Genomic DNA, 25,256 nt, shown 5'->3' on the forward strand with positions numbered 1-25,256 from the left:
GTTAGTAATGACTGGCTGAGGGTGAGTAGGGACAAACAAAGCCTTTACGATGGACCGGATGACTAGCATGGAGACGGGGACTGAGGAGCCAGAGAGAAGGAATTCTTCTGTTTGGGATGTCATCCTTCAATTTTAGCTTGGCAAACTCCTACTCAGCCTTCAAAACCTCATCGGAGAATTTATTCAGCCCCTAGCTCACCCAGGCTGAATTGATCATGATTCCCTTGTGCCCCATGGTACCAAGGTTTAGACTTTATCACACTCTTACCACTACAAATTAAAGTTATCCATTATATTAGCCTGCTAGAACTGCCATAACAGAATACCACAGACTGGGGGGCTTGAACAACAGAAACTTATTTTCTCACAGTTCTGGAGGCTGGAAGTCCGAGATCAAGTTGTCAGCGGGCTTGGTTTCTTCAGAGGCCTCTCTCCTTGGCTTGCAGATGGTTGCCATCTTGCTGCGTCCTCATGGTCATCCTTCTGTCTGTGGTGTCTGTGTCCTGACCTCCTCTTTTTGTGGGGACACCAATCATATTGGATTAGGAAACACCCATTTAGTCTCATTTTACTTTAATGACCTCGTTAAGGGCCCTGTCTCCAAATACAGTCACATTCTGAGGTATTGGGGGTTAGAACTTCAACATGAGTTTGGAGGGGGGACACAATTCAGCCCAAACATCCATTTATCTGCCTGTTTCCTCCAAGTTCATTGAAGTCACAGGGAAGCTGCTGTGTAAACGTTTGATGAACAATGGAATGAAAGAATGAGTGAGTGAGTGGAAAACATACTTCCCCAGGGCAAACAGACCCTTCATTCATGGGCAATGGCCACCCCTCATCTCTCCTCTGGTGGGTCTGAGAAGATCCTTGTAACTTCACTGAAGTCTACCAGAGAGAAGATTCTATGTGAGGTAATCAGAGTTCCTTTGGCCCGTTTCAGGAGAGGACAGTGCCGTCGGGATACTTGTATTTGAATGCTCAAGAGTCAGATTAATTATTTTATTCCATTTAAAGTCTTCCTCGCTTCCACTCTCTTGCTCTCTTCCAACATCCAATAAATCTCCCCAAGCTGCCAATTCTCCTTCCAGAGTAGCTATCACTTCTAACCAGCTCTGACTTGGACTCAGAGCTTCAACCTCATAACTGGTCTGTCTGCCCCACACCCCCCACTTTAATTACCTTGACCTTGTGATCACAGTCTATCTGAAACACGGAGCTAGCTGGGCCACTGATTGGCTAAAAAGACTCCAATGATGTCCCACGGTAAAGGCCTAGGTCGCCTTTCCATCCCTCACTTGCCCTTCACACATTCGTGACCCTTGCCTCATCCGTCTCTCCCACATCTTCCTTAGTGTCCACCGTCCTGCCACACCACGGCCAAGTCCCTGTGCCTCAGCCTGTGCTCTTCCCACTGCTGTGATCTTCTGTCCCTTCTTCCCCGAGGAACCCACACTTCCCAGGCCGACGCAAAACCACATGCTTAACCAGAGCTTTCCCACTCGCTGCTGTTAGTCATCCTATGAGCTCTTTATCACAGATCCAATCACTTAGAATTTAGCTCCCGTGTAAGCATGTATTTATCTATACCTGCTAGACTGGGAGTATCTTCACGGGCAAAAATTGGTCTTATTCATCAACATATTGCCAGCACCCAGTACAGTAGCTGGAACATAATAGATACTCAGAAACAGTAGAATTTTTCTAGATGCCTAACACATACCAGGCATAGAGATGCACATGGGCCTGACCTAGAGACAGACATGACTTAACAATAGTGTGTTCAGGGCCCGAAAGGACGTGGGGGTGGGAAAGACTTCCTGTCGAGGTGGCATGTGATCTGGGGTTCATCACACAGCTAGTGATTTTATGAAGGAAGTGAAAAACAATCCCTTGCCTGTGGAGGGTGAAAACAAGGGGAACATACCCAGCAGGAGTGAGTGGCCCCGTTGGAGGAAAAGAAGCCAGCAGCCAAAAAAGCTTCAAGAATACTGAGTGGCTGACGTTAGCCAAGGAGTAAGTATCGTTTGCTGAAAGTCTTCATGCTGAAGTGAAGGTCCTTGGCTTGCAAGGCCGGTCACCTGTTTGCATGAACTTCCAGATAGCAGAATAAAAGGCGAGGGCCCACATATGGGATGACTTACATGGGTGCGAGGGAATGTGTGTGTCACTCTGATCAGGGGTGGTACGTGCTGTGTTATTAGGCCCAGGCTGAGGCCACAGTACGGCCATAAATCAAGGAGCGGGTGTTTAAAAAACAGTGGAAGTGTTGAGGAAACCTGAAGTGGCTGACCTGTGGGGCTGGCTGTTACTCCCTACAAGAATTTCGATGACTAATGATGTGGATAAATAAGTACTTAACTTGCTCATAACCACACGTGTAATTTATTTAATTCTGGGGTATTATGCCGTTCTGGAAGCCCTTTAAGATGATGGTGATCAGTTGCAAAAGGTTTCCCACTATTAAGAAGAAGACAGAGCCTTTTTCTCCCAGACAAGATTTTTTTTTTTCCCCTGGCAACTGGGATTCATGCATTGAAGGATGGGATTCAGGAGTAGCCACCCACCTTTCCTAGTTTAATTTACAGTTTTTGAAGATCTCCCGGGACATCATAATCATTCCACTGGGTCTTTCAGAGCCTTTTTAAAAAAGTTAAACTAACCCAGAAACAGGTGAGTCTCACCTTAAGATTTATTGGATCACATTGACAGAGATTCGTGGATCTGCTGAAGGAAAGGCCTAAATGTGTGTGAGGCTGAAGGACGGGGGCAGGTAAGGGAAGCCTGAGGCTGTTCATTAGCTGCCACTGCATACCTCCGAGACTCGGTTTCTTCATCTCTAGAAGGGGTTAATGATCCTGGCCTCACAAAGTCTTGTGAAGATCAAAAGACAAAGGTAAAGTCACGTGGCTATTTCTGTACATGATATGTTTCTTGGAGGCGTATGAAAGTCAGCTATATTTAGGCTGAACAACCAATATAGATGTATTATAAGAAATAGCTGATCCCAGATAATTATAAATGACAAAATCCTTAATTGGACCTGTTTTGGTACAATCTTAAAAGTAATATTTTTAGTATTTTGTTTATATCCCTATATCTATATAAATATATATATCCTATATATATAAATATATATACTCCTATATATATCCTATATTTATATTTAAATTTATAACTGAATACAGAGATAAGGAGCTTAAGCCCAATGAGCATATAATTGAGGTTATAAGTTACTAGCTTTCAACACTCATTTTGTTCATTCATTCAACAAACACCAACAAATAAATGAATAGCCACTACTTGACAATTTAATCTCAAATGTGTTAGTATTCTGAGATTTATGTTGATTTATTACTTCCTTTTCAAAAAAGATTTCGAGCAATTTTTTAAGAATATTGATAAAATGCAGTCCATATTCAAGTAAGTTCTCAAACTTCTTCCAATACCCAACCTTGTTTTCCTTATCTCTTTATATGAAATAAGCACTCTACAATAAGTCACTTGCATGAGTATCTCTACTTCAGAATCTGCTTCCCGGGGAAACTTTCTTGTGATGTGCAAAAGACATATAAAATTGTTATTTTGGGATAGTCAGAAATTAGGGAATGTTAACATAGATGGATTATAAATTTTAGAGACATTGTAATACTTGCGATCATTCTGATGTATCTATAAATAAAAATAATCTGAGTTTTAATTTTCAGAATACTATAATTTAAGCTACTCTAGGCAGGGTAGTAGATTATCATAGAAAAATGGTTCAGATTTGTCAGAAGGGCTAATATGGATCATTATTTATAAACTAGAAATTCTGTTTCAAATATATACATGTCCATAGAAGACAAACCTTAAATGAAATATGATCCTTAGATATGTCAATTATTTATATGTTTGAAAACAATTTCTCTTGACCAGGTGAAACCCTGCATTGCATGTTCATTTGCTTGATAGGCTTTGTCCTCAGAGAATGTGAAGGCAACTCATTTCATCTTCAAACATGCTATTTCCAAATCTCAATTAATTAAGCCTAAATAATGAGGTTTTATTTCATTTACAATTACTTTAGGAAAAAGATGCATTTCTAGGATACAAATGTGACTTAGCAATGGTTTTAATAATATTAAAGCTATCCTGTATGCATCTGAAAACTAACCTTAGCTCTAAATTCAATTACTTTCCTTTTTTACTTTTTACTTAAAAAATAACATATATACCAAAAACAAACAAACCAAAAGCATAACACATATGCAAATAGTTTAAATTGCCTCTACCCAACCACTCAAGAGACAGAACATTCCCAGCACCCCAGACACCTGGATCATAATTTTCTCGCTCCCTCCTATAGTTATTCACTATCCTGCCTTCTGAGATACTCAGTTCCTTAGTTTGCTGTATTGTTTTACCACTCACATATGTGTAACACAGATCACAGATGAACAAACGATTTGAAGCTCCTCCGTCTGAAAGGTGGGTTTTATGCTCTTTCCCCTCAAGTCTGATGGGATCTCCCATTAGTGTAACTAATAGGATCTGACAAAAGCAATGCTATGTTATGCAGATTTCCAGGCCCAGGTCTTAGGAAAGAGTAGCTGCCACTTGAAACCCAGATGCCATGTTATTAGCAGTCCAAGCCATCAAATGGAGAGGTCCACAAGGAGAGGAACAATGCCCCCCACCCAACAGTCCTGGCTGAGCAGCCAGCACCAACTATCCAGCCATGTGAATGAATTCTCTTGGAGGTGGATCTTCCATATCAGACACGTTGCCCAGTTTGGTCCGGCTACATAATTTGTACGGCCCGGTGCAACTGAAAATTCAGAGACCATGTTCTTAAAGTAGGAGAAAAGCTTTTTTTTCTTTTACTTAAGGCATCTTGGTTGACCTGTTATGGATTTTTACTGTTGTTGTTGTAGTTGTTTGTTATTTAATATCATGCATCCTTTGGCACAGGGATAGATGCCAAGTGAGTGCAGACCCCCAAAGGTACCTGGGCACCCTGCAAGAATAGGGATGGTTCAGGTGGGTGCCTGCTGGAGGCAACAGCCAGGCAGCTAGCAACCCTCCTCGGGATGCTGGGAGGTGGCAGAGGCTAAGCTACATGCAGCCTTAGGCTCCAAAGCCTTTCCCGCACATTTCATTGTCCCATCAGATTTCACTTACAAAACACAAATTCAAAGATAAAATTATTAAGAAGTTGAAGAAAGAAACTACAGAGCATTTAAACCCAACCATGGGCCCTCTTATGAGCATGAGGCCCTCTGCACCTACATGTACTGCATACCCCCAAACCAGCTCAGATCCCAGCTAATGCCAAGAGGAAAGGGGATGAGCCCCCCACGCAGAGCCCAGTTTCAAATTGCCGACTCACGAGCAAATTGCGTGGTTTCTATTATTTTAAGTAACTAAGTTCTAGAGCATTTTGTTTCCCAGCAATGGAGAAGCAGAAGAAATTTTGGTACCTAGAAGTGGAATGGCATAAAATAAATAAATACATATAAAGGTTATGTGGTTTTGAGGACTAGATAACAGGCGGAACTTGGAAGAGCCTCACAGACATCATTAGTGAAAGCAGGGAAGATCTTGAAGATTCTGCCTGTGAGGGCTTGAAGGGCTCTAAGTGACATTTTTTTATTTATTTGTGTCTTCTCTACAAAAGGTAGGCCAGTTTCATGAATCTTTTCGAAGATCCAACATTGTTGATTTTCTCTATTACAAATTTATTTTCTATTTCATTCATTATCTGCTCTTATGTTTAATTTTTTTCACTTTTCTTGAGCTAATATTTGCTGTACTTTCTTTAGCCTCTAGAAATGAATGCATTGATTCCCAATCATTCTCTATTTTTCTCTATTTTTAACTATTCTCTATTTTTCATATATTTAATATATTCATTCAAGGCTATAATTTCATTATCATTTTTTTGAAATACTGAAAAATTTCTATATTGATTTCTCATTTGATCCAGTGATAATTTAGAAGGATATTTCTTAATTTTGAAATGTAAGAGAATTTCTGACTATTATTTAGCTCCTGATGTTTAACTGCATTGTGATTGGGGAATACATTCTATATGATCTCAAATTCATGAGATACATCGAAACTTGCTTTATACCCCAATATATAAGCACTTTGAAATTCTTCTGCATATGCTTGAAAGTTCATGCATTATTCAACTGTTGAGTGCAGTGTTTTGTAGATGTCCATTAAAATAACTTTGTTAATCAAATTATTGTTCAAATCTCCTGTAGGCCACTGACATTTGGTCAGCTTTCTGTATCAACTACTGAGTGATATGTGTTAAAAAAAAAACAACACTATGACAGTAGATATGCTTTTCTGCTTTTTGCTTTGTATATTTTGAAGCTCTATAATTTTGAATTTTCATACAACTAGGTTCATGCAATGTTTGAAAAAACTGTCATATCTTCCTGGTGAATTAAAACTTTTATCATTATGAAGTGACCTTCTTTACCTATAATGATTTTTTTTGGCTTAAGTTTTACAATAGAGTTATGTCAGTTTTCATTTGGTGACACTTTTTTTATTTTTGATGCATCTTTTTCCTTTCTTTTGCTTTCGATATCTTCATACTTACATTTAAGATGTATCTCTTGAAACAGTGCATAACTACATTAAAAAAACAGTCCAAAAACCTTTGTTTTTGTTACAGGAGTATTTGATCACTACATTTATTATAACTATACATTTTGGGTTAAATCTACTAAATTATTTTGTGTCTTATATTTGTCTCACGTTTTCTACTCTTTTTATTATTTCTAACCTTCTTTTTAAAAGATTATTTTTTAACTTTTTATTTATTTAAGTAATCTCTACGTGCAGCATGGGGCTCAAACTCACAACCCCGAGATCAAGAGTCTTTTGCACGCTCTTCTAACTGAGCCAGCCACGTGCTCCTAGAAAGATGATTTTTATTCTGGTGTGTGTGTGTGTTTCCTGCTGTGTTAGTTTGGAGATCATGCTTTTAAAAATTATTTCAGTGATTACTCTTTAGTACACCATGCATCCTTTAATACCAATCTTGTCTTTTGAATCTTACTCCTGGATAATGGAAAACCTTTAGAACACTTTCATTCAGCTCACCCCTTCCCGATTTCTGCTTAAATCTTATCAGGTATATTAAGTCTATCTTTCACATTATTATCTTTATACAATAAATGTTTCTAGAATTCTTATTTTCTAATATAATTATCCATTTTATACTTAATATTTTCTTTGGTCTTATCTCCTCAGGACTTCCATCTGGAATTACTTTCCTTGTGCCTGAAGTGAATTGTTTAGAATGTCCTCTATGGGGTTCAGCTGTGGTGGTCCTCTCCATTTTGGTATGTTTGTTCACGTTTTTATTTTACAGCCATTCTGGATCTATACTTTGATTGAGTGTGGAATTTTAGGTTGGCGGTTAGTTGCATTCAGTCCATTACCATCTTTCACATGGGTATGTATTTCGGATGTGGCCTTTCCAGATTGATGTCTTTCACTTAACAATATACACTGAAGGTCCCTCTGTGTCTTCCTGTGGCTTGAGATCTCATTTCTTTTTAGTGCTCGGTAACATTACATTGTTTGGATGTACCACAATTTACTTAACCATTTACCTACTGAAGTACATCTTGGTTGCTTCAAAATTTTGGCACTCAGTAATAAGGCTGCTCTAAATATCTGTTGTACGGTTTGTTGTGTGGAGCTAAGTTTCCAGTGTGTGCCTTTGTAATACTCTTTTTAGAGTTAGGCTTGTTGAAGTTGTGGATTATTGTTTTTCATCAGTTCTGGAAAATTCTCTGCCACCATCTCTTCAAAGATTGCCTCTGTCCCTACCTCTCTTTGTGTCCTTTCTGTAACGCCAATAAAAATATATTATTTTTTTTGAGAGAGAGGGAGAGCATGGGTGTGTGCAAGTTATAACAAATATAATTTATAACAAAATTCTAACAAATGAAAAATTCAGAAAGTGGATTTTGCTGCTGATTGAACACAGCAGAAGAGAGAAGTAATAAACTAAAGAGACAGATCAGAAGAAATAATGCAGGAAGCTGCAAAGGGAGACATAAGGATGGACATTTTAGGGGAAAGATCAAGAAATGTGGTTGATAGAAAATAATATATTTTTAGGGGCGCCTGGGTGGCTCAGTCGATTAAGCGTCTGACTCTGTTTTGGATCAGGTCAGATTCTCACATTAGGCTCTGCGCGGAGCGCGGAGCCTGCTTCAGATTCTCTCTCCCCTCTCCCTCTCCTCAAAAAATATACCAATAAATTCATTTCTAGAAGCGTTACATAGTTCTAAAAGTTTTCACTTTTGTAGTTTCTCTCTGATGAAATTTTCAAGCTCATTTTTATTTTTCTGAGCATAGTAAACATAGTTATTACATCATCTATGTCTGATAATTCTCATATTTGAAATTCTTGGATCAGTGCTGCTTATTCTGACTCATGGTACCTGTGCATGTACCTTTGCTACTCATTGACTTTGAAAAAAAAATTAATTATGGAGGTTGTCTAAGCCCTTTTATGAAGGTCCCTTCCTCAGAAGAGGATTTGGGTTTCTTTCTGCTGGTTATCTAGGGCACTGCCAGTCCTAAATGACTTTAGGCCAAATTGATGGTTTGAGCTTACTTTGGATTGCTCTGGTGAAATCAATGTGAACTTCTGCCTGGGGACTAGGGCTTAGCCTTCCTTCCAGTGACGGGTTTTCTCTTCTTTTATATGCTCCCTCTTCTGCTCAGTGGGAAGACAACTCCCCTGTTCCATGGGACAGGTGGGAGAATAATTCAATGTTAGTTCTTGCTCCTACTTACCATGAGTGTGGAGTCCTTCAGAATCCCAGCTTAATGTGAATTTGTGTGAGTGTGTCGATCCCAGATTTTGCGCACGCTTTCACTTCTATCCTCCTTCAGGTTCTGGACAATCATAACAAAACTTCACATTCATCATTGATTCTGCTAAGGGGACAAATATCCTCTGCGCAAAGGTAATTTTGCCTTCTCTCTTAACTTCTAGGATTCTTACTACATGTTTGTCTGATTTTGATCTAAAAATTTCTCACCACTTTGTTTGCATATTTTTTCTACTTTTATCCAGAATTGTCATTTGCCCTTAAGTAAGTATTGGTCTAAGTAACCTAGCCTGTCATTTCCAGAAGCCAAAGTTCCCTCAAACAATCTTTTTGAAAATGAAACACAAAAAGTATTTTCCTTGTCACCTCTTACTTTATTCAGAAAATTTTGCATGAAATAATATTGATATATCAAATGTGTTATCAATTGCAAAGTGGGAAAACTATTCTAAGTATTTGAACTCTTCAGAGGATTTTCACTAATAGGATATGTATAATCTCTGAATTTTCAGCAGATGTAGGAGAGTTAAAACTGCTTTATTTCAAAAGAAATGGATGCATTTACTATAAAGTACAGTAATACAGCTCTTTTGATCATTGCATTATGATTTAACTCAGACATTTCATTGTTTGTGCAATTTCAGCAAACCCGTGAAAGATGATATATATCCCTTTGGCAGGAAACCAACACTCTGGATGGGGCACTGGTTTTTTTAACCACCCTGATAAATAATTTACACTTAGGGATATTATGCAGAAACCTTTTCAATTAACTTGTGTTGACAGAGAAACTAAATATAGTAGTCAATGAAAAAAAATTAACACATTCTTGACCCATCAGGCAGAAATAACCATATTTAAAATATTATCTACTCTAGAAAATGAATATATTAAAAGGACAGACTGAGAAAAACAATAACTATAAATATGAAAATGAAATATCTACTATTATTTTGGTTTTAGAGACAATTTTAACTTTTTCTATGGACCTTATTTTAGTTCACTAAAAGAAGTGTACACTGGTAGGAAGGAGCCAAAGCTTCTAAAATCTGAAAAATTTTGGTTCAAATTCTGGGCCCATCAGTTTCAAGGCAAATCACTTAGACTTTCTGAAACTCTCTTCCCTTGTCTGCAAATTAGGACTAAGATTACCTCGCAGTGTTGTTACAAGGATTAGAGATAATATATGTGAAATATCTCACATAAATAATAATTATTCTAGAAAGAACTTTCTCTAGTGAGTTTAATCACATCTTCTAATTTGTCCTATGAATTGATGATCTTAGGGATTTGCAAGAATGGTGGCATTATTTTAAAAAGAAAATAAGCCCTCTTTATTTTTTTTCATGCGCATATACTTATTTGAAAATTAATTATGAGCCGGGGTAAATACACTCTTTGTGGCAGAATTAATTGTGTTGGTTTTGGCAAATCCTCTCTCATCAACTGAAGGCAGACTACTTACTGGAATCCAGAGGAATCTGCAAAAGAACTGGAAGGCACTAGTCAATAATTTGAATGAACTATATAGATGTTTCTAGGAGAATCTGTGGCAAGATTAAATATTTTTAGCCTGTGAGCTTTCTTTGTTTGACATTCTATTTTCCCTCCTATGAAGTCCCAATTACTATTGACTATACCTGTCAAAAATGATGGCACACTTACTCAAGGCTCTTTCATACGTGTCATTCCATGTTTTGAGTAAGAGTGTACAGGATAATCCAGCATTTCTGCCACAAGCTAAAAGAGCCCTCTACTCCCTGTGAAGGTTGAGCTTATTCTCCAGGGTGTAGGAAGAGACCATCTGTCAGTCCAGTTAAATCGGCTCCATCTCCCCTGGCCACCAATAGGATGGTAGACACCTTAGTTTTTGGTCATTAAATAACCAATTAAATAATCAATGTAATATCTTGTGAGTAATTGATATATTATAGCCCCATGCCAGATGTTAGCAGGAAGCAGAAAATGTTCAAACATGTTCTTGCCTTCAATGCACTATAGTCTGGTTCTTAAAAACTCACATCTAGCCTTTGAGTCCCCTCTTACCTTTACTTCTCTGACTTGATTTGCAGCAGATAAATAGAAATAAATATTCCTAGGGTAGCCAGGGTTTCAGTTATGAATGTCTTTCTAATCCATTCACACTGCCCAAAACACTTATACAGGATTATCCATCACACGTCATTCTACAATCTTAATCAAATTGCCTGCTGAAGGAAGCCTAGTATTTATTACATTTTTCCTAAATGGAAAACAGCTGTGATAAATTAATCTGTTCACCAGAAATCTCATATTAGGAAAGATTCGCAGATACTCTCTCACATGTCAGCCTTTCCAACTACGAATAATATATTCCTCTACCCCTACCTGTGTCTCTGAGTGTGGCTAATTCACTTGGCCCCTTTTACTTCTCTTTGGGGTATAATAGTGGAGAAATGTTTCCTGAGGCAGACTAGCAATATTTAGGTGATAAACACATATTTAAAAAAAGAAAATGTCACTTGGAAGGTGGCCTAGTCAGCAACAACAGAACACATCCTTACAAGGCCCACTTCAAGAACCATGGTCATGCAGCGCATAAAGCACTTGCTTATGAATTCACCTAATACGGGTATCACTGCTAATGTCACCAAACGTCCAACCTCCGACAGAATTAACTTCCTCTCTCCAATCCTGTAATAACTAATCAAATTTCTGGCTATAATTTGGTTCCCCATATGGATCTCCTCACTGGGATACTATGTGCTACCCAAATTTCTTTGGGAGGTTTCCAGTTCCTTTGGTAGTTTCACATTGTCAACTGACATTTTGACGAGTTCAAATATGTGAAGCTGCTAAGCTAGGGCCCACGCGTTGTAGGTTAGTGATTTCACCAAAGAAATGCTGTCATGGCTGGCCTCTCCTTCCTCAGCCCCCTCCCTTTCAAGCTGTAACGCTCAATTTCTTTGTGCCTTCTGTCTCTGCCATTGCTTGCTCATTGGCAAGGTGGTTTTTATTTGAAACGTTATGCTTCTTCTCTCCGGTCAGTCATCTTATTAATCTGTTTTGTTGTTGTTGTTGTTTCTTAAATAGGAAACAGAATCCTCCCAGATATTTTAAGGAGAAAGGGATAGAATATAGTAAAGTTGTAGTTACCTACAATTATGAAATCATGGGATTTTGCTCAGACTCCAACCTACAACAAACAAAGTTTGTACCCAACTACAAAATCATGGGAAGGGCTGAAAGAGTGGGTTAGGTTACAGTAAGAAGAATGAATGCTGAAATGCTACAGAGCTGACCTATAAGAGGAAGCTGCTCCTTCTGCCATGGTCGGGAAGGTGGGCACCTGGAGGATGCTGACAGAAATGCTTAGTTAGGAGACACCACTCTGATTCTGGGATTGGGAAACCAGAATCAGGATGCTGCTACCGCTGTAACCCCCTCTCAACACCCAGGGAGAAGCGAGCGGACACAGAACTACAGGGTCTACCTCAATTGCCTCTTATCATCAAAACACAAAACAAAACAAGAAAACCAAAACTGAATAAAAGAAGCAACTCTGTTTCCAGGACTACCAGAAGATAGCCAAAAACAGTAGAGAGAAGGCCTCCTTTTAATCCTCCCTTCCAAATCTCATGCTAAGGCACCTATTTGTTGGAGACTGGTTTCCATCCAGAATGTGCGCCACGTAGTTCCTTGTTTTCATTGTAAGGAAAGAAAACTGAATGCCAATCGAACATATCCAAGATATTTCCTATGTCTTCTTGTGCTCTTATAAACTTAATATAGGGTATATTGAAGGTATCTTCTTTTGCACATAGACCATCATTCACATGCAATCTCTTAATGCATGTGTATGCATTTGTGGTTATGATAAGAATTATGCACTGGAACTAATCATGAATTATACTCACTGTAATGTACTGAGTGAGATCCTACATCGTTCCATACCCCCAAAAGCCTACAACTAAGGGTTAGGTGATGTGTGTATTTTTGAATGTCCCAATATGACATGTATAGTGCAAAAACAACAACAAAAACAAAAACAAAAAAACAGGACAAATCCCCACTGAAGAGTACACTCATTTGACTCCTTGCAATCCCACATTTACTCTAATGAGTTAAGAGATGCCCCAAATCTGCTCTTCCTTTCCATTCTACTCTGCTGCATACTTTTCTAATTTAGCTATAGTCACTTCTTTGTAGCTTCAATGATTTCTTTTAAAATATTCCAATATGGTTATCTTCCTCTTTTACGGGTCACAAAGAGAGCTATAGATTTTAAAGTATATGTTCAGAGAAGAATGAAAAGTATACATCCAAGCCTTCTCCACCCTCCTGCAAAAGGCTCCATTGACTTTTGCAACACCCCCAACTTCATTTATCTATAGGATGGCTCTTGATAGCTTTGTGTGAGCTTTTTAAAGTTCAGCCAAGCCAGCTGCATGATCAACACAAAGACAATAGCTCCCACACACGGGCTACATGGATTAAAGAACCCGATCCATCAGTAAATCTGCCAGATGGCAGTGGAAGAAAGCTTGTAACTCTCTCACTTTCATTTCAACAGCAGCAAACAATGTTCAATGTTTAAAATAAACTCTTCCAGATGAGCTAAAGATAAACTCTGAGGTGGGTGGACTTGAGTTTGCTAGGCTGCAGCTCTGAAGTGTTTGATTACATTAACACAAAACCCCTGGGTAGAACCCGCTTCTGTCAACAGAATGCTCAAATGCCGGCACCTACTACATGAAGCCATTTCCTGTGCTTTCATGGGTTGGTGGCAGAAACGTGCTTTGCTTTTTTCACAAACTAATAATGATTATGTATTTCTCTGTGCTCAGCATTTCCTCAAACCATGTGTACAACTTAAAGATATTCCTAAAATGCCAACACTATATGTAGGTCTGTACAGATAATGATCTTTTGAATATATTTACAACTTAAACTCCTATTTACTCATTCATCTCGCTTCTCTCATAGTAGCAGAAAAGGTACCATTAGGATTTCAAACCATCCTGCTAATAACTGGATAACTACCTAGACTATGGGGTATACCGCCTTGAAGAAAAAAAAAAGGTACAAGTATTTTTTTAAGTCAGAATTTATAAAGGAAGTCAGCATCTTCTTTTTTGTTGTTTTTTGAAGAGACTTTAAAATTTGCAACTCAGGACAGACCAGGTTGTCATACGTCATATGTACCATGGCAACTTCTAAAGGTAAAATGACATACTGAAAAAAAAATCACTTAAATATTCAGGAACTTACCTATTTAACACAATTAGTAGGAGCTTTAAATGAAGAAGAAAAACAAACACTGGGGGTTGATGAAAATAAATCTTAGGCTGCAAAAACAGTTAGGACCAATTAAATCCAATAACCAATTAGGTATATTGGGGCACTAAAAATATGTATATCTCAAATTTAGATGAGGGGTCTTTGGGAAAATATGACTCACTATGCGGAGCACATTTATTGCCAATTCCTCCAAACTGAAACTTTTCTGATGTCAATGATAGCTCTATTTTATACGGTATTAGCCCTCTTATTTAGAATCAGTTGGTTACATGAACAAGTTGATTAAAGAAGGAAATCATAAAGATGAATCATATGCACTCGGGATTTATTATCTGAACTTGAAACATACGGCACATTCATTCATTTGCCTATCTTCTGGTACAAGGCTAGGGGCTTTTCTTTGTTGTTTTCTGAATATGAGTTCACTTGGAATTCCATCTTCTTGCATTATACTCACTTAAACAGTATAGTCTATTATTTCCAGCTTTTGTGTCTTTAAAATGGAGTCAAAGTTTAAAGTCACTTGTAAAGCACTAAATATAGACACCTTTTAGATTTTTGCAGTATCTATTTTTAATATTTGACGATGTTATGAAACTTTATTCAATAGTGTTTCTAGTGATTTGTCTTCATTTAGTTTTTAGAAAGCACTCAGCTTACTTTTCACAGAAAATCTTTCTTTGTACTCATATTTCATTGGTTTGTATTATGATGAATAACTTGTATGATGGTTAATAACAAGCACAACTAACACACACGCAGGTTTGGTTGGGTTTTCCTTGTTGCCTCCTGCGTCCCCAAAGCCTAGAATAATGCCTGGCACATAATAGGCATTCAATGAATATTTGTTAAGTGAATAACGGAAAGCTGCACAACTCTCTTCCTAAATATATGACGCAACAGGTGAGACTGACTGGGTTGTGCTGGAGGGCAGCCTACCAGCTTAGAGCATTTGCATGCTATGGGGTGTCAGTCAGTACGTTTTCCAAAAAAAAAAAAATGGAATTATTGTAGTAAGTCCATTAGGCAATGGTTTGTTAAAGGTGCTTCTCTGTACTTTGGTTAAACATCTAATTTCGTGAAAACTCTTCCTTACTGTCTGGGTAAAAAGGAGCATTCCACCTAACTTTCCTTTAGGCATAAACTACCTTCCTCCATGTTAACCTGTAACTAATTTAACTCCCTATTGTCCAGATAAGCTTTGTGAAAGAAACATCTGAAGCTGTCTGTGGGGGCCAAGCTCCTGAAGGGTGATTAGTAACATATTCTCTCTTCAGCCTTCCTTAGGACATTTGGAATCAATTAAATATTCAAATAGAGATTCTCTCAGATCTCGGGCCAGGCCCAGCAGGTTTGTGAGGGGAGAGAGATGAAGGCGGATAACTTCGATTTCCTCACACCAGAATCGATAGCTGAAAAGAGAGATTTAAAAAATGCATTCTCTAGACTTCCTGAGTCTGCAAACAAATAGTCATACAAGATTAGAAATGGTATGCAGAAACAACAGGAGCCAAATTAAGAAACTGGAATTACAGTACACACAAGAACTGCTACCATGCACAGTGTCTGAAAGACAAAAAAAGTCAGTCCTTTAGACTGTTGCATCAGTATAATGGTATGGCCTGCATGAGCTAAGAATGGTTTTTTACATTTTTAAAGGATTGTAAAAGAAAAAAAGAAAAAGAAAAAGAACATGTAACAGATCGTATATGGTCTAGTAACTTTAAATATTTACAGTCTGGACTTTCATAAAAAGTTTGCTGACCCCTGGTTTAGTTTTGTTTCCATCATATGTACTCTTGTGAACATTACTGTTACTAATTGCTATTACTATTAATAGTAATGATCAGGTGCACTGGGGAAGGGGAAACAGATGAGTGCCCATTATGTGCCAGGCACTTTGCTAAATGCTTTATATACTCTGCTAATTTATTCACTGAGTAATCCCTTAAAGGATTATCTCAGTGACAAAGCCAAGAAAATAGAAGCTGAGGGGTGGGTGGGGGCTGGGGGTGCTGAAGTATCTTGCCCATGTGGCAGGGAGAACTGAGTGGTGGAGCTGTTAATCAAACCCAGTGGTGGTGTGTTTCCGCCCTGAGATCCCTATCCCAGATAAATGCTACTGGGAACCTCCTAAAAAAATACTCTACTGGGTAGAGTTGAGACAGAAGAGTTATAATCTCACTTCTTTTCAGAACAAGTTGCTTGAAGTAGAAGTCAACATTTCCAAAGATGAAGCCAGAAACCAACATGACAATGGGTTTCCAGCTCGATTAGTCCATTATCTGGCACATTGTATCCTTCTAAGAATATTTTGCTAAGGGTGAGAATAAGTATCAATGTAACAAAAGTCAGCAGAACAGAAAGGTTTAATAATCTTCAAAATCCAAGTAGTCATACTATAGCTATTAGTCCTCGATTCCATCTAACACAGGGTGGGAAGGACATCTTCCAAATGGCAGCTCATTTTACCTAAATACTTGGTGTTTCCAGATGAGCTTCTAGTTTTCCATCATGATAAATTAATATACCTTATTTTATTATGGTGCCACAAACAAGAACTCTGAAAGGCTCAACTCTTACAAAAGGCCCAACTCCCTTGAAAAGCATCAGGTATCAAAATGCAGCCAGAAAAGATGGTATTAACTGAATAAAAAAGAGAAAAAAAGCGCTCTTTTTAATGAAGTCGAGGTGTAGGACAGATTTATTAGCTTCCATTTTTCCAAGTTGCATTCAGGTGTATTTCCTGCCCATATTTCTAAGTTCAGCAAGTCTCTTTGTAGGATTATTTTTTAAAAATACATTTCAAGGAACATGATGCAGATATACCCACTACACCTGCAAAGACACACCTGTGATAGTACAAACACTAAGTGTTTCTCATATTCACAGCCCAATGCTCTAACGGAAAACAGATCTTCTCTATGATCTGCCAAGATCCTGCCATTCTCAAAAAGAACTGATAACCAGATAATATAAAAAGTCTTAAAAGCAATAACCAATCGAGGATTACTCCCGACTAAAATGGTCATTAAATTCAGTGCAGTACTGCCTATCCTTCACTGTCATAATTCCTTTTTCCAATTACAGTTGGTTAAGACAAAGAATTACTAATTATTTTTTATGCTTTAACAGATACCTAAAATATACCTATTCAGACTATTATTTTTATGTGCACACCACTGATTCATTATTTATTCATTCAAACATCATTATTCAATGTTTACTGTGTGTCAGGTACGATTCTTGATACTTGGGGAAGGAAAACTAGTAAGAATATAATAAAAGAGTAAAATCTTCCCTTGGAGAATTTTTATTCTAATTACCCAACTGGATTTTTGAAAAAAATAATTAGTAAAGCTGCTAAGATCAATTAAAACAAAGTAGAAAAACGACTGGTTCTGCCTACAGGGATTCAAAGAATATAAGGAAAGGCCAAGAGACAAGTATGGTCTATACTGAGGACAGGGTTATACAATGCAATGAATAGAGATGTGCTAAGACAGTAGTCACTAGGCACATGTGCCTATTTAAATTTAAATTAACATTAAATAAGATGAGAAATTCAGTTCTCCTATTTCAAGTACTCAATAACAAGTCTGAAGTGTATCATATAGGACAGTGTGAACACAATTATTTCTATCATCGCAGAAAGTTCTACTGGACAGCACTAAGAGGACAAGGTAAGCCTGTGGCCAGCTCATGGACAGTCTCATATATATATTAAGGAGTTTATAAACTTTAAATGAAAATGGTTTGTAAATTACCATATTCTGCAAAGTCCTTTCAGGAACTGGCAAAAGGAACATATTTATAGGGAGACTCTACCCCTGCAATATTGTTACGACCTGTTTCACCCATCCAGATTCTGTATTTGAGACTTCTTTTGAAGAATGAATTCTGCAGCTTAACAAAAAAAGGCTGGAAACCCACTGTTATGGGCAATTAGAAGCCACCACATATTTTTAAGCAGGCACATGACACCATGACACAGATTTGGGTTTTAGAAATATTACTTCTTAATGCAGTATGCAAGATATGTGGGAAGAAAGGACAGTGGGCATACCAAGATCAGTGGAGGTTAATAAGATGATAAAGGACTCATTTCAGTGAAACTTGTAAAAAAAAATACACAATTAAGAATTTGCATCATTAAATTTATTCCAAGTAAGAATTGTGCATACAAGAGGCATGTTATTTTCACACAAAAACCAGCACTGCAATAAAAATAATTAACATTTTGGCCATGAAACTCAAAAGATATTTGAAAAACTTCTCAAGGTGTTTAAGTCACTGGATTCTTTAATATTTGTAATCCATGCTTGCTCAATTATAATTTCTAAAGTATATGATAATTATACTGCTCATTTTACTATTTATTATGCTTATTATATATTTAAGACATCTGTTCTGAAATTTTATGTTCTCCAAAAAATAACTTCTGAGTAACTTCGAAATATCCATATGTACCTCTCAGCAGTATTAGTGTAAAACCAAAACTGTTTTTGAGTAGCAAGTACTCAAGCCACACCACTTCTGATTACAGATAGAACTGGCAGCCAGTGTTATAAATAGCTCTTTCACTCCTTGTTCCTATTTTAATATGCCAACCATTACTTCACTGATATCCCAGAGTTTTCTTGCAACAGACTCATCCATAGCTTTGGGCAGAAGTTCTACCTCTTTACAATCTCCAAAGTACTTTCCTGACACACCTTCTACCTCAGGTGAAGAGGCTAAATAAACTGAAGTCTGGGCCCCTTCTACTGGAGTTTTGAAAAAAGCCCATGACACCAAATTGAAAAGTGGTTTGACCAACAGTGGAATGTGTATGTGCCGGCCAAGATTAGTCCGCACTATACCAGGGTGTAATACATTGACAGTCACGTTGGTGCCTTCTAAGCGGCGGGCTAGTTCTCTGGTAAAAAGAATGTTAGCCAGTTTGCTCCGACTATAACAAAAGCTTTTATTATAGCTCTGTTCACTGTTCAAGTCTTCAAAGTTGATGTCTCCATATTTATAAAGTTTGGAAGAAACTACCACAATCCTGCTGGGAGCTGAACTTTTGAGGAGTCCAAGGAGAAGATTGGTGAGTAAGAAGTGCCCCAGATGGTTCACTCCAAACTGCATCTCAAACCCATCTTCGGTCTTCATATAAGGGCATTGGAAGATCCCTGCGTTGTTGATTAAGACATCCAGTCTAGGTTCTTCCTTTAAATGTCAAAAAGAGAATGGGGCAATTAGGAATACGGGCCTACAATGAAATTTTTAGAAGTTCTTACAAACTACTAAAATTCCATAAAGTGCCAAAGTGCCTCTGTGGGTTTTCAACAATTGGGGGGCGGGGAGTGGAAAGACTTGCATGTTCAATGGAGGCCTGGCCTCGTGCTTTTCACATGCTCTCTCATCTACCCTCACCAACGCTGTGAGCAAACTAAGCACCCAAGTGAGGTGATTTGTGCAGTATCACAGGGCTCTTGGGTGGCAAACAAAAACTGGAAGATGAAATCTTCTGACACCAATGCCCCTGTTTTTAGTTAGTAAATTAGCTTGCTTTTCTAACTGGGAGTTTCACATCATAGCTAGAGAGTCGATGTGAGCTAGGAAGTGGAAATATGGCAGAAGGCAGGTCAGCATGATTTATTCCCAGAGCTGCTATTATCAACACCAGGGGCAAACTAGGACTGCTTCATTCTGTACTCTTCTAAGGGTAAATGGTACCATGGGGATGGAGCACACAATAGAAAGGGTCAGGGATGCCAATTAAAACTGGAGAGAACATCATGACTAAATCAAAGAAACGTTAAGAAAAAGATTGATTAGGTAATATAAAAATATCAGAAACAAAGCAATGAATCATAAATACTAAGTCTCACAGTAACAGCAAAGGACATTTAGAGAGGAGTTAGGACCAACAAACACCTTTAGCCTCTATTATAAATTTAGAATTCTGTCCTTTTTTTCCCTACCTCTTTCAAACTCTGAAGGACCCCCAGCTTAGGGGATCTATTATAGTCAGAATTTTACACTTTGTACCCTCCTGCATTTCTCCAGAGTTAAATGCTAAAATTTAGGCTGTCCTCAAAAGGAAGTCTTTTCATTCTTTAATTCATGTAAGTTGGTTTTCCTTAGCTCTTTCTGGGCTCCTCTCTGTCTCTTTTGATGGGCAGGGAAAAAGAAATGTACAACATGTTCCAGGTGTAAAGACACAGTGATGACCTACGATTAAATTAATTTGAGGTCAAATTTCAAATTTCACTGGCCCTTTTGCCAAGTGTAAGTAAAAAGAAAAATGTGTTAAATTTCACAACTGTTATCACAGCCTACCTGCCAGAGGATTAACTATTTATCATTCTGTCTGTCTAAGCACCTTTGGCTTTTCCAACAGTCAACTTCAAAAAGAAGGCAAAAGTTCACCCGTGGGGGAAAGAAAGGAGTGTTCTTTTTTCACTAATCCTTTGGAAGAGTTTCCTGTATTAATCATTTCCGAGCCATCATTCTTTGCTGGGCTTGTGTTATTTTAAGACTTTATCATTCACTATTTTTTAAATTCTAGGAGATAAATGACATAAATACCACGAATACCAACCTGTGGGAAATTTATACTTCCATTTAAAAAAAAAATCTGCTTATAGTCACTGGACTTCAGAGCCAGAAAGAAACTTAGTAAAGTTTATCTCCTTAACTTTTAATTGGTTCTGTCTCAAGTGGCCAAAGTAATAAAATGCCTTAAGTGTCTGAAATGAGAAGCATACCCAGACTCATCTACATTTTTAATGAACAACAAGAAGACCCACTTTTAATGTTTCAACATCTTTTATACACTAGTATTATTTCTTATTTCTTAACCTGTTTTACCTGATAATGAAATACTAGCCATTAAGACAAACAAACAAACAAACAGAAAACCTCTCTGTATCTGCAAGTTTCCAAACTGTGCATCAAGGTGCCCCAGAGCCTCACAGAGTTCACACCTTCAACATTAAATTGTGCTAACTTCCTTTCAATGGTGTCCTATCTTTGTAAAGCTGAGTTTTTGGTAAAATGCAAGTACTATGTTAAATATCAATTTAGAACAAGACATGGGGGTGGACATTTTCAATCTGATTCCAAATACTGAGGTGGTGATACACTAAACAACAGGTGCACATTTCCCATTAGTAATTATGGTTATTGAAGAATGAAATATCTTTTTTCTTTCAATTATGTGTATTATTTTCTCAAACAGCTACTAAGTTGTTAGGACATAAATACTTATTAGGTTGTTTGGACCTAATTGCTTAATAAACCGATAGATATTTCCTTTGGCCTACTGGCATCATGAAAAAATTAGAAAGTCTGGGAACCTCTGCTGTAGACTCAAGAGGCTCCATTTCATATGGGCACCTTTCTCACACCAGCTAATTTTAAATTTCACTCTTCTATATGCCCTTTTGCAAGTCACTTCTGCAGGAAACTCTTCTATCTCAATTTCAACAGAGGACATCCACCTCAGTGGAATATTTATCATCTAAACAAAGATTCCTACACCTCACAGGCAGGCAGCAGGGGTATAGAAAGAAAGGGCTTTGGAGACAAATCCTGGGCAAATTATTTGGCTTACCTATGCCTTTGTTGCCTAACTTTGTAAAATGGGAATAATAATGCCTAGGGGCGCCTGGGTGGCTCAGTCATTGCCTGCCTTGGCTCAGGTCATGATCCCAGGGTCCTGGGGTGAGCCCTGCATCAGGCTCTCTGCTCAGTGGGAGGCCTGCTTCTCCCTTTACCACTCCCCTGCTTGTGTTCCCTATCTCGCTGTCTCTCTGTCAAATAAATAAAATCTTAAAAAAAAAAAAAAAAAAGCCTATCAGGGTTACTGAGGATTCGATGACAATAATAGCCAAAGGCACTTTAATTTCATTAAAAATTTTTTTTAAGTATCTGAAATTCTTCGAACAGCTCCTGGCACATAGGAAACCTTCAATAAACACTAAGTATTATATTTCTGTCCCCGTTTAGAGCACATGGCTACTGGGATTCCTAGCTCCTATCTATTTAGAAATCAGGCCAGAGACTGTTTAAGGAGCTGGTGCTAATGAATCCACTGGTGTCAGAGAGCTAAACTTCCTACCCCAGCAGAGGGGGGAAAAAATGCTTCAAGGTCCCTGGCTCTCAGCTCTGAGAGATGACTTGGTGCACGGACTTCAGACACAGAAACAAACAATCCTAAGACCTGGCGGATCTCCCCCTGGGCCGTCCTCACATAACAAAAGGAAATATTCAGAAACTGGCTAATTTTCCTCTTGGGGCCATTGTTTTCTCAGCATCTTTGGAAAACAGAGGCCTTTCCTAAAACCAATTTCCCGAGTCTGCACTCCCAAGCCCTCATACCATTCGACGGTTTTGATTCTTAGGCTCGGTCTTTCCCAAGGTCACACCCCCTGGACTCTGGGCGGTACCACCCCCCCGCCCCCCCCCCCCCCCCCCCCCCCCCCCCCCCCCCCCCCCCCCCCCCCGGCCCCGCGCTCAGCCCCCGGCCCCGCCTCGCCCGCCGCCGAGGCCCGCGCCCGTCCCGGATCTCCAGCTGGTTCCCGGAGCCCCACACCTGGAGCATCTCCTGACAGAAGGCGCGCACCGAGCGCAGCGAGGCGAGGTCCAACTCCTTGACGACGAGCTCGCCGGCCCCGCCGGCGTCAGAGCCCGGCTCGGGGCCCCCGGCTTGGCGGAGCTCACGGCGGAGCTGACCCGCCGCCTCCTCGGCGCGGTCGCGGTCGCGGCAGCCCATAATCACCCTCGCCCCCAGGCGCAGCAGCTCGGCTGCCGTGGCGCGGCCCAGGCCGCTGTTCGCCCCAGTGATGAGCACGGTCTTCCCGTGCATGAGGCCCGAGTTCCCCCCTCCGTGCAGCCGCTGGACACTGGGCCCCACGAACCGCCGGGCCGCCAGCCACAGGGCCCCACCCAGTGCGGCCAGGAGTGCCGCTACTGTAGCTATGGCCATAGCCGCCGGGGCCGAGGGCCCACCGGCCCCCCCGCGCGGGACTTCCGGAGTCGCCGCACGCCCGGTACCGAGGCTGCCACCTGCACGGGAAGAACTCTGGGGCGGGGCCTGTTGCCGCCTGACGGGGCGGCGTGGGGCATGCTGGGACTTGTAGTTTTCCTTCCGAGGGCGCCGGGTTGGTTAGGGCAGTACAGCGCCCTGAGTGGCGGTGACTCGGTGGAGCCGGCCCATGGAGGGTGAGCACAGGCCCCAGAGTGGTGGTGGTTGACCCGGTGGGAATGCCTTATGAATATTTTGAATTTACAAATCCCACATATCAGGGCTTGCTTAGTGTGTTTTCCGTTAAGGATTCCTGGGACTTGTTACGCTCGGTGCAGTTTCCTTTCACCCTCAGGAGAATGAGTGGTTCCTACCCTCTGGAGTCTGAGGAAGAGCTCTTTTTTATTATCATGAGGCGAAGAACTTAGCAACGTGAACCAGTCCAAAACAGAATGGACCAGTGGTTCTCAGACGTTAGCTTAGTATCAGAATCCCCTGCAGAGCTCCTAAGAACAACACAACCCTCTCCCCGCAACCCCGTCCCCGAAATTGAAGGGCTCCAGTACCAGAGTTTAGAATTCAATAGGTTCCAGATGGCACCTGAGACTTTGCATTTCTAGGAAGTTCCCAGGTGATTCCGACGCTGCTGGTTTGTGGACCACAGTCTGAGAACTGAAAACCATTATGGCATTGATCTCTATAGCAAAAGTCATCCTCCAGTGGTCTTACTTGATAGTGGTAGAGATAGTGGGAAAGCCTGGACTTACTCTAGACACAGACTTCTGAGTAGACCCATTCACAAGTGCTTCCACACCTCCTCCAGGAGACGATTAGATTAATCATGGAAGGGAAAGTGCTTTGTACACTATAAAGTGATTGAAAAATGTCAGGGCTTATTGCCACAGGGACCCATCTTCAAGCGGCAAACTTAATAGTTTTTAGACCAAGCTCTTCTCAAGTCCTCATTCATTCATCTACCCACCCATCAGATATGTGTAAGGCCCCATGCCCTGGGTCACAGAGTCACAGAGAAAGAGAGTCACACAGAGTCAGAGTCACAGAGAAAGAGGACACCATTTCTGCCCTCAAGGTGCTTATTGTCTGGTACAGAGACAGAGACTCCCCCGCCACAGCCCCCATTCTACAATCTTCAGGACAAGAGAAGAGACACACAACCAGTATAGTTTGAAATAAACTCCCTAGATTATTTTGATAAACTCTCCCCCACTCCTGTACATTTGGGAAGGATGTAACATGCAGTGAACAGTCACATCACAAACAGAAGAGGATTAGAATGCCAGAAGAAGGTTTCACGTGAGTGCTGGAGATGGAGCTCACAGGTGGGAAGGAGCACTGTCCCTGGGGATTCCACAAGGCACCAGAGCAGAAATCACCAGGGATGGGCCTTTATTCCACCCTTTCTGTAATTTGAAGCTACTTCTCAAACTCACTGATCCCGGAGCACATCTGTTTCCTCTTTCTTTTTCAATCTATCTGTATTTTTCCCATCCTTCAAAGTTCACCTCAGTTCTGTTGTCTGATCACCTCCAGCCCATGCAGATCTCTGCCTCAACTTTCTGTGTGACCCTTGCTTGGCACTGAGGACAAACAGCCCTCTAGTGTTGACTATATCAGTTTGCATGCTTAACTTACTCTACAGATTGTTCGAGGTTTTAAATTTCCTAAAGGATGGGATTATGTCTGAGTTTCTTTTGTGGTCTTCACACTGGAGAATGCATAGAAAACAGTAGGTACTCAGTGAGTGTCATGACTGATATATTTTGGACTAGCTTACATCAAATTAAGAAGCAGAGCAAAAGCTATGTATCAGCCGCAGTCTTCTTTAACTAGAGCTGGGGTGGAGTATGTATATATGCATGCACTAGAGAGAGAGGTGGGTGTAGAAGGAACAAGAGAGGGCATGAAGAGGGAAGGAGGAGGGAAATCCCCAGATCTGCTATGTAACTGCTGTGTACTTTAAGCATAGAACAATGGAATGACTAATCTGTTCAGGATGGGTCCTATGGCCATGGAATTAATAAGAACAACTTGATGTGGAAGGCTATATAACACAGAGAAAATAGATTATAGCTTTTGAAGTAAGA

General features: G+C 39.8%; 1 protein-coding gene across 1 annotated transcript; it reads right to left on the minus strand.

Moving 5' to 3' along the window:
• Positions 1-18,275: 18,275 nt before the first annotated feature.
• Positions 18,276-23,222, minus strand: LOC116648273 (retinol dehydrogenase 14). The gene is made up of 2 exons (XM_032430157.1): positions 22,720-23,222; positions 18,276-19,346 (listed from the first exon to the last, which is right to left on the minus strand). The coding sequence occupies exons 1-2, from the start codon at positions 23,110-23,112 to the stop codon at positions 18,729-18,731; spliced, it is 1,011 nt and encodes a 336-aa protein (XP_032286048.1). The 5' UTR covers positions 23,113-23,222; the 3' UTR covers positions 18,276-18,728.
• Between the last annotated feature and the right edge of the window lie 2,034 nt (positions 23,223-25,256).

The sequence above is a fragment of the Phoca vitulina genome, unplaced genomic scaffold (genome assembly GCF_004348235.1).
Source record: "Phoca vitulina isolate PV1807 unplaced genomic scaffold, GSC_HSeal_1.0 scaffold42, whole genome shotgun sequence".
In the NCBI taxonomy this organism is placed as follows: domain Eukaryota; kingdom Metazoa; phylum Chordata; class Mammalia; order Carnivora; family Phocidae; genus Phoca; species Phoca vitulina.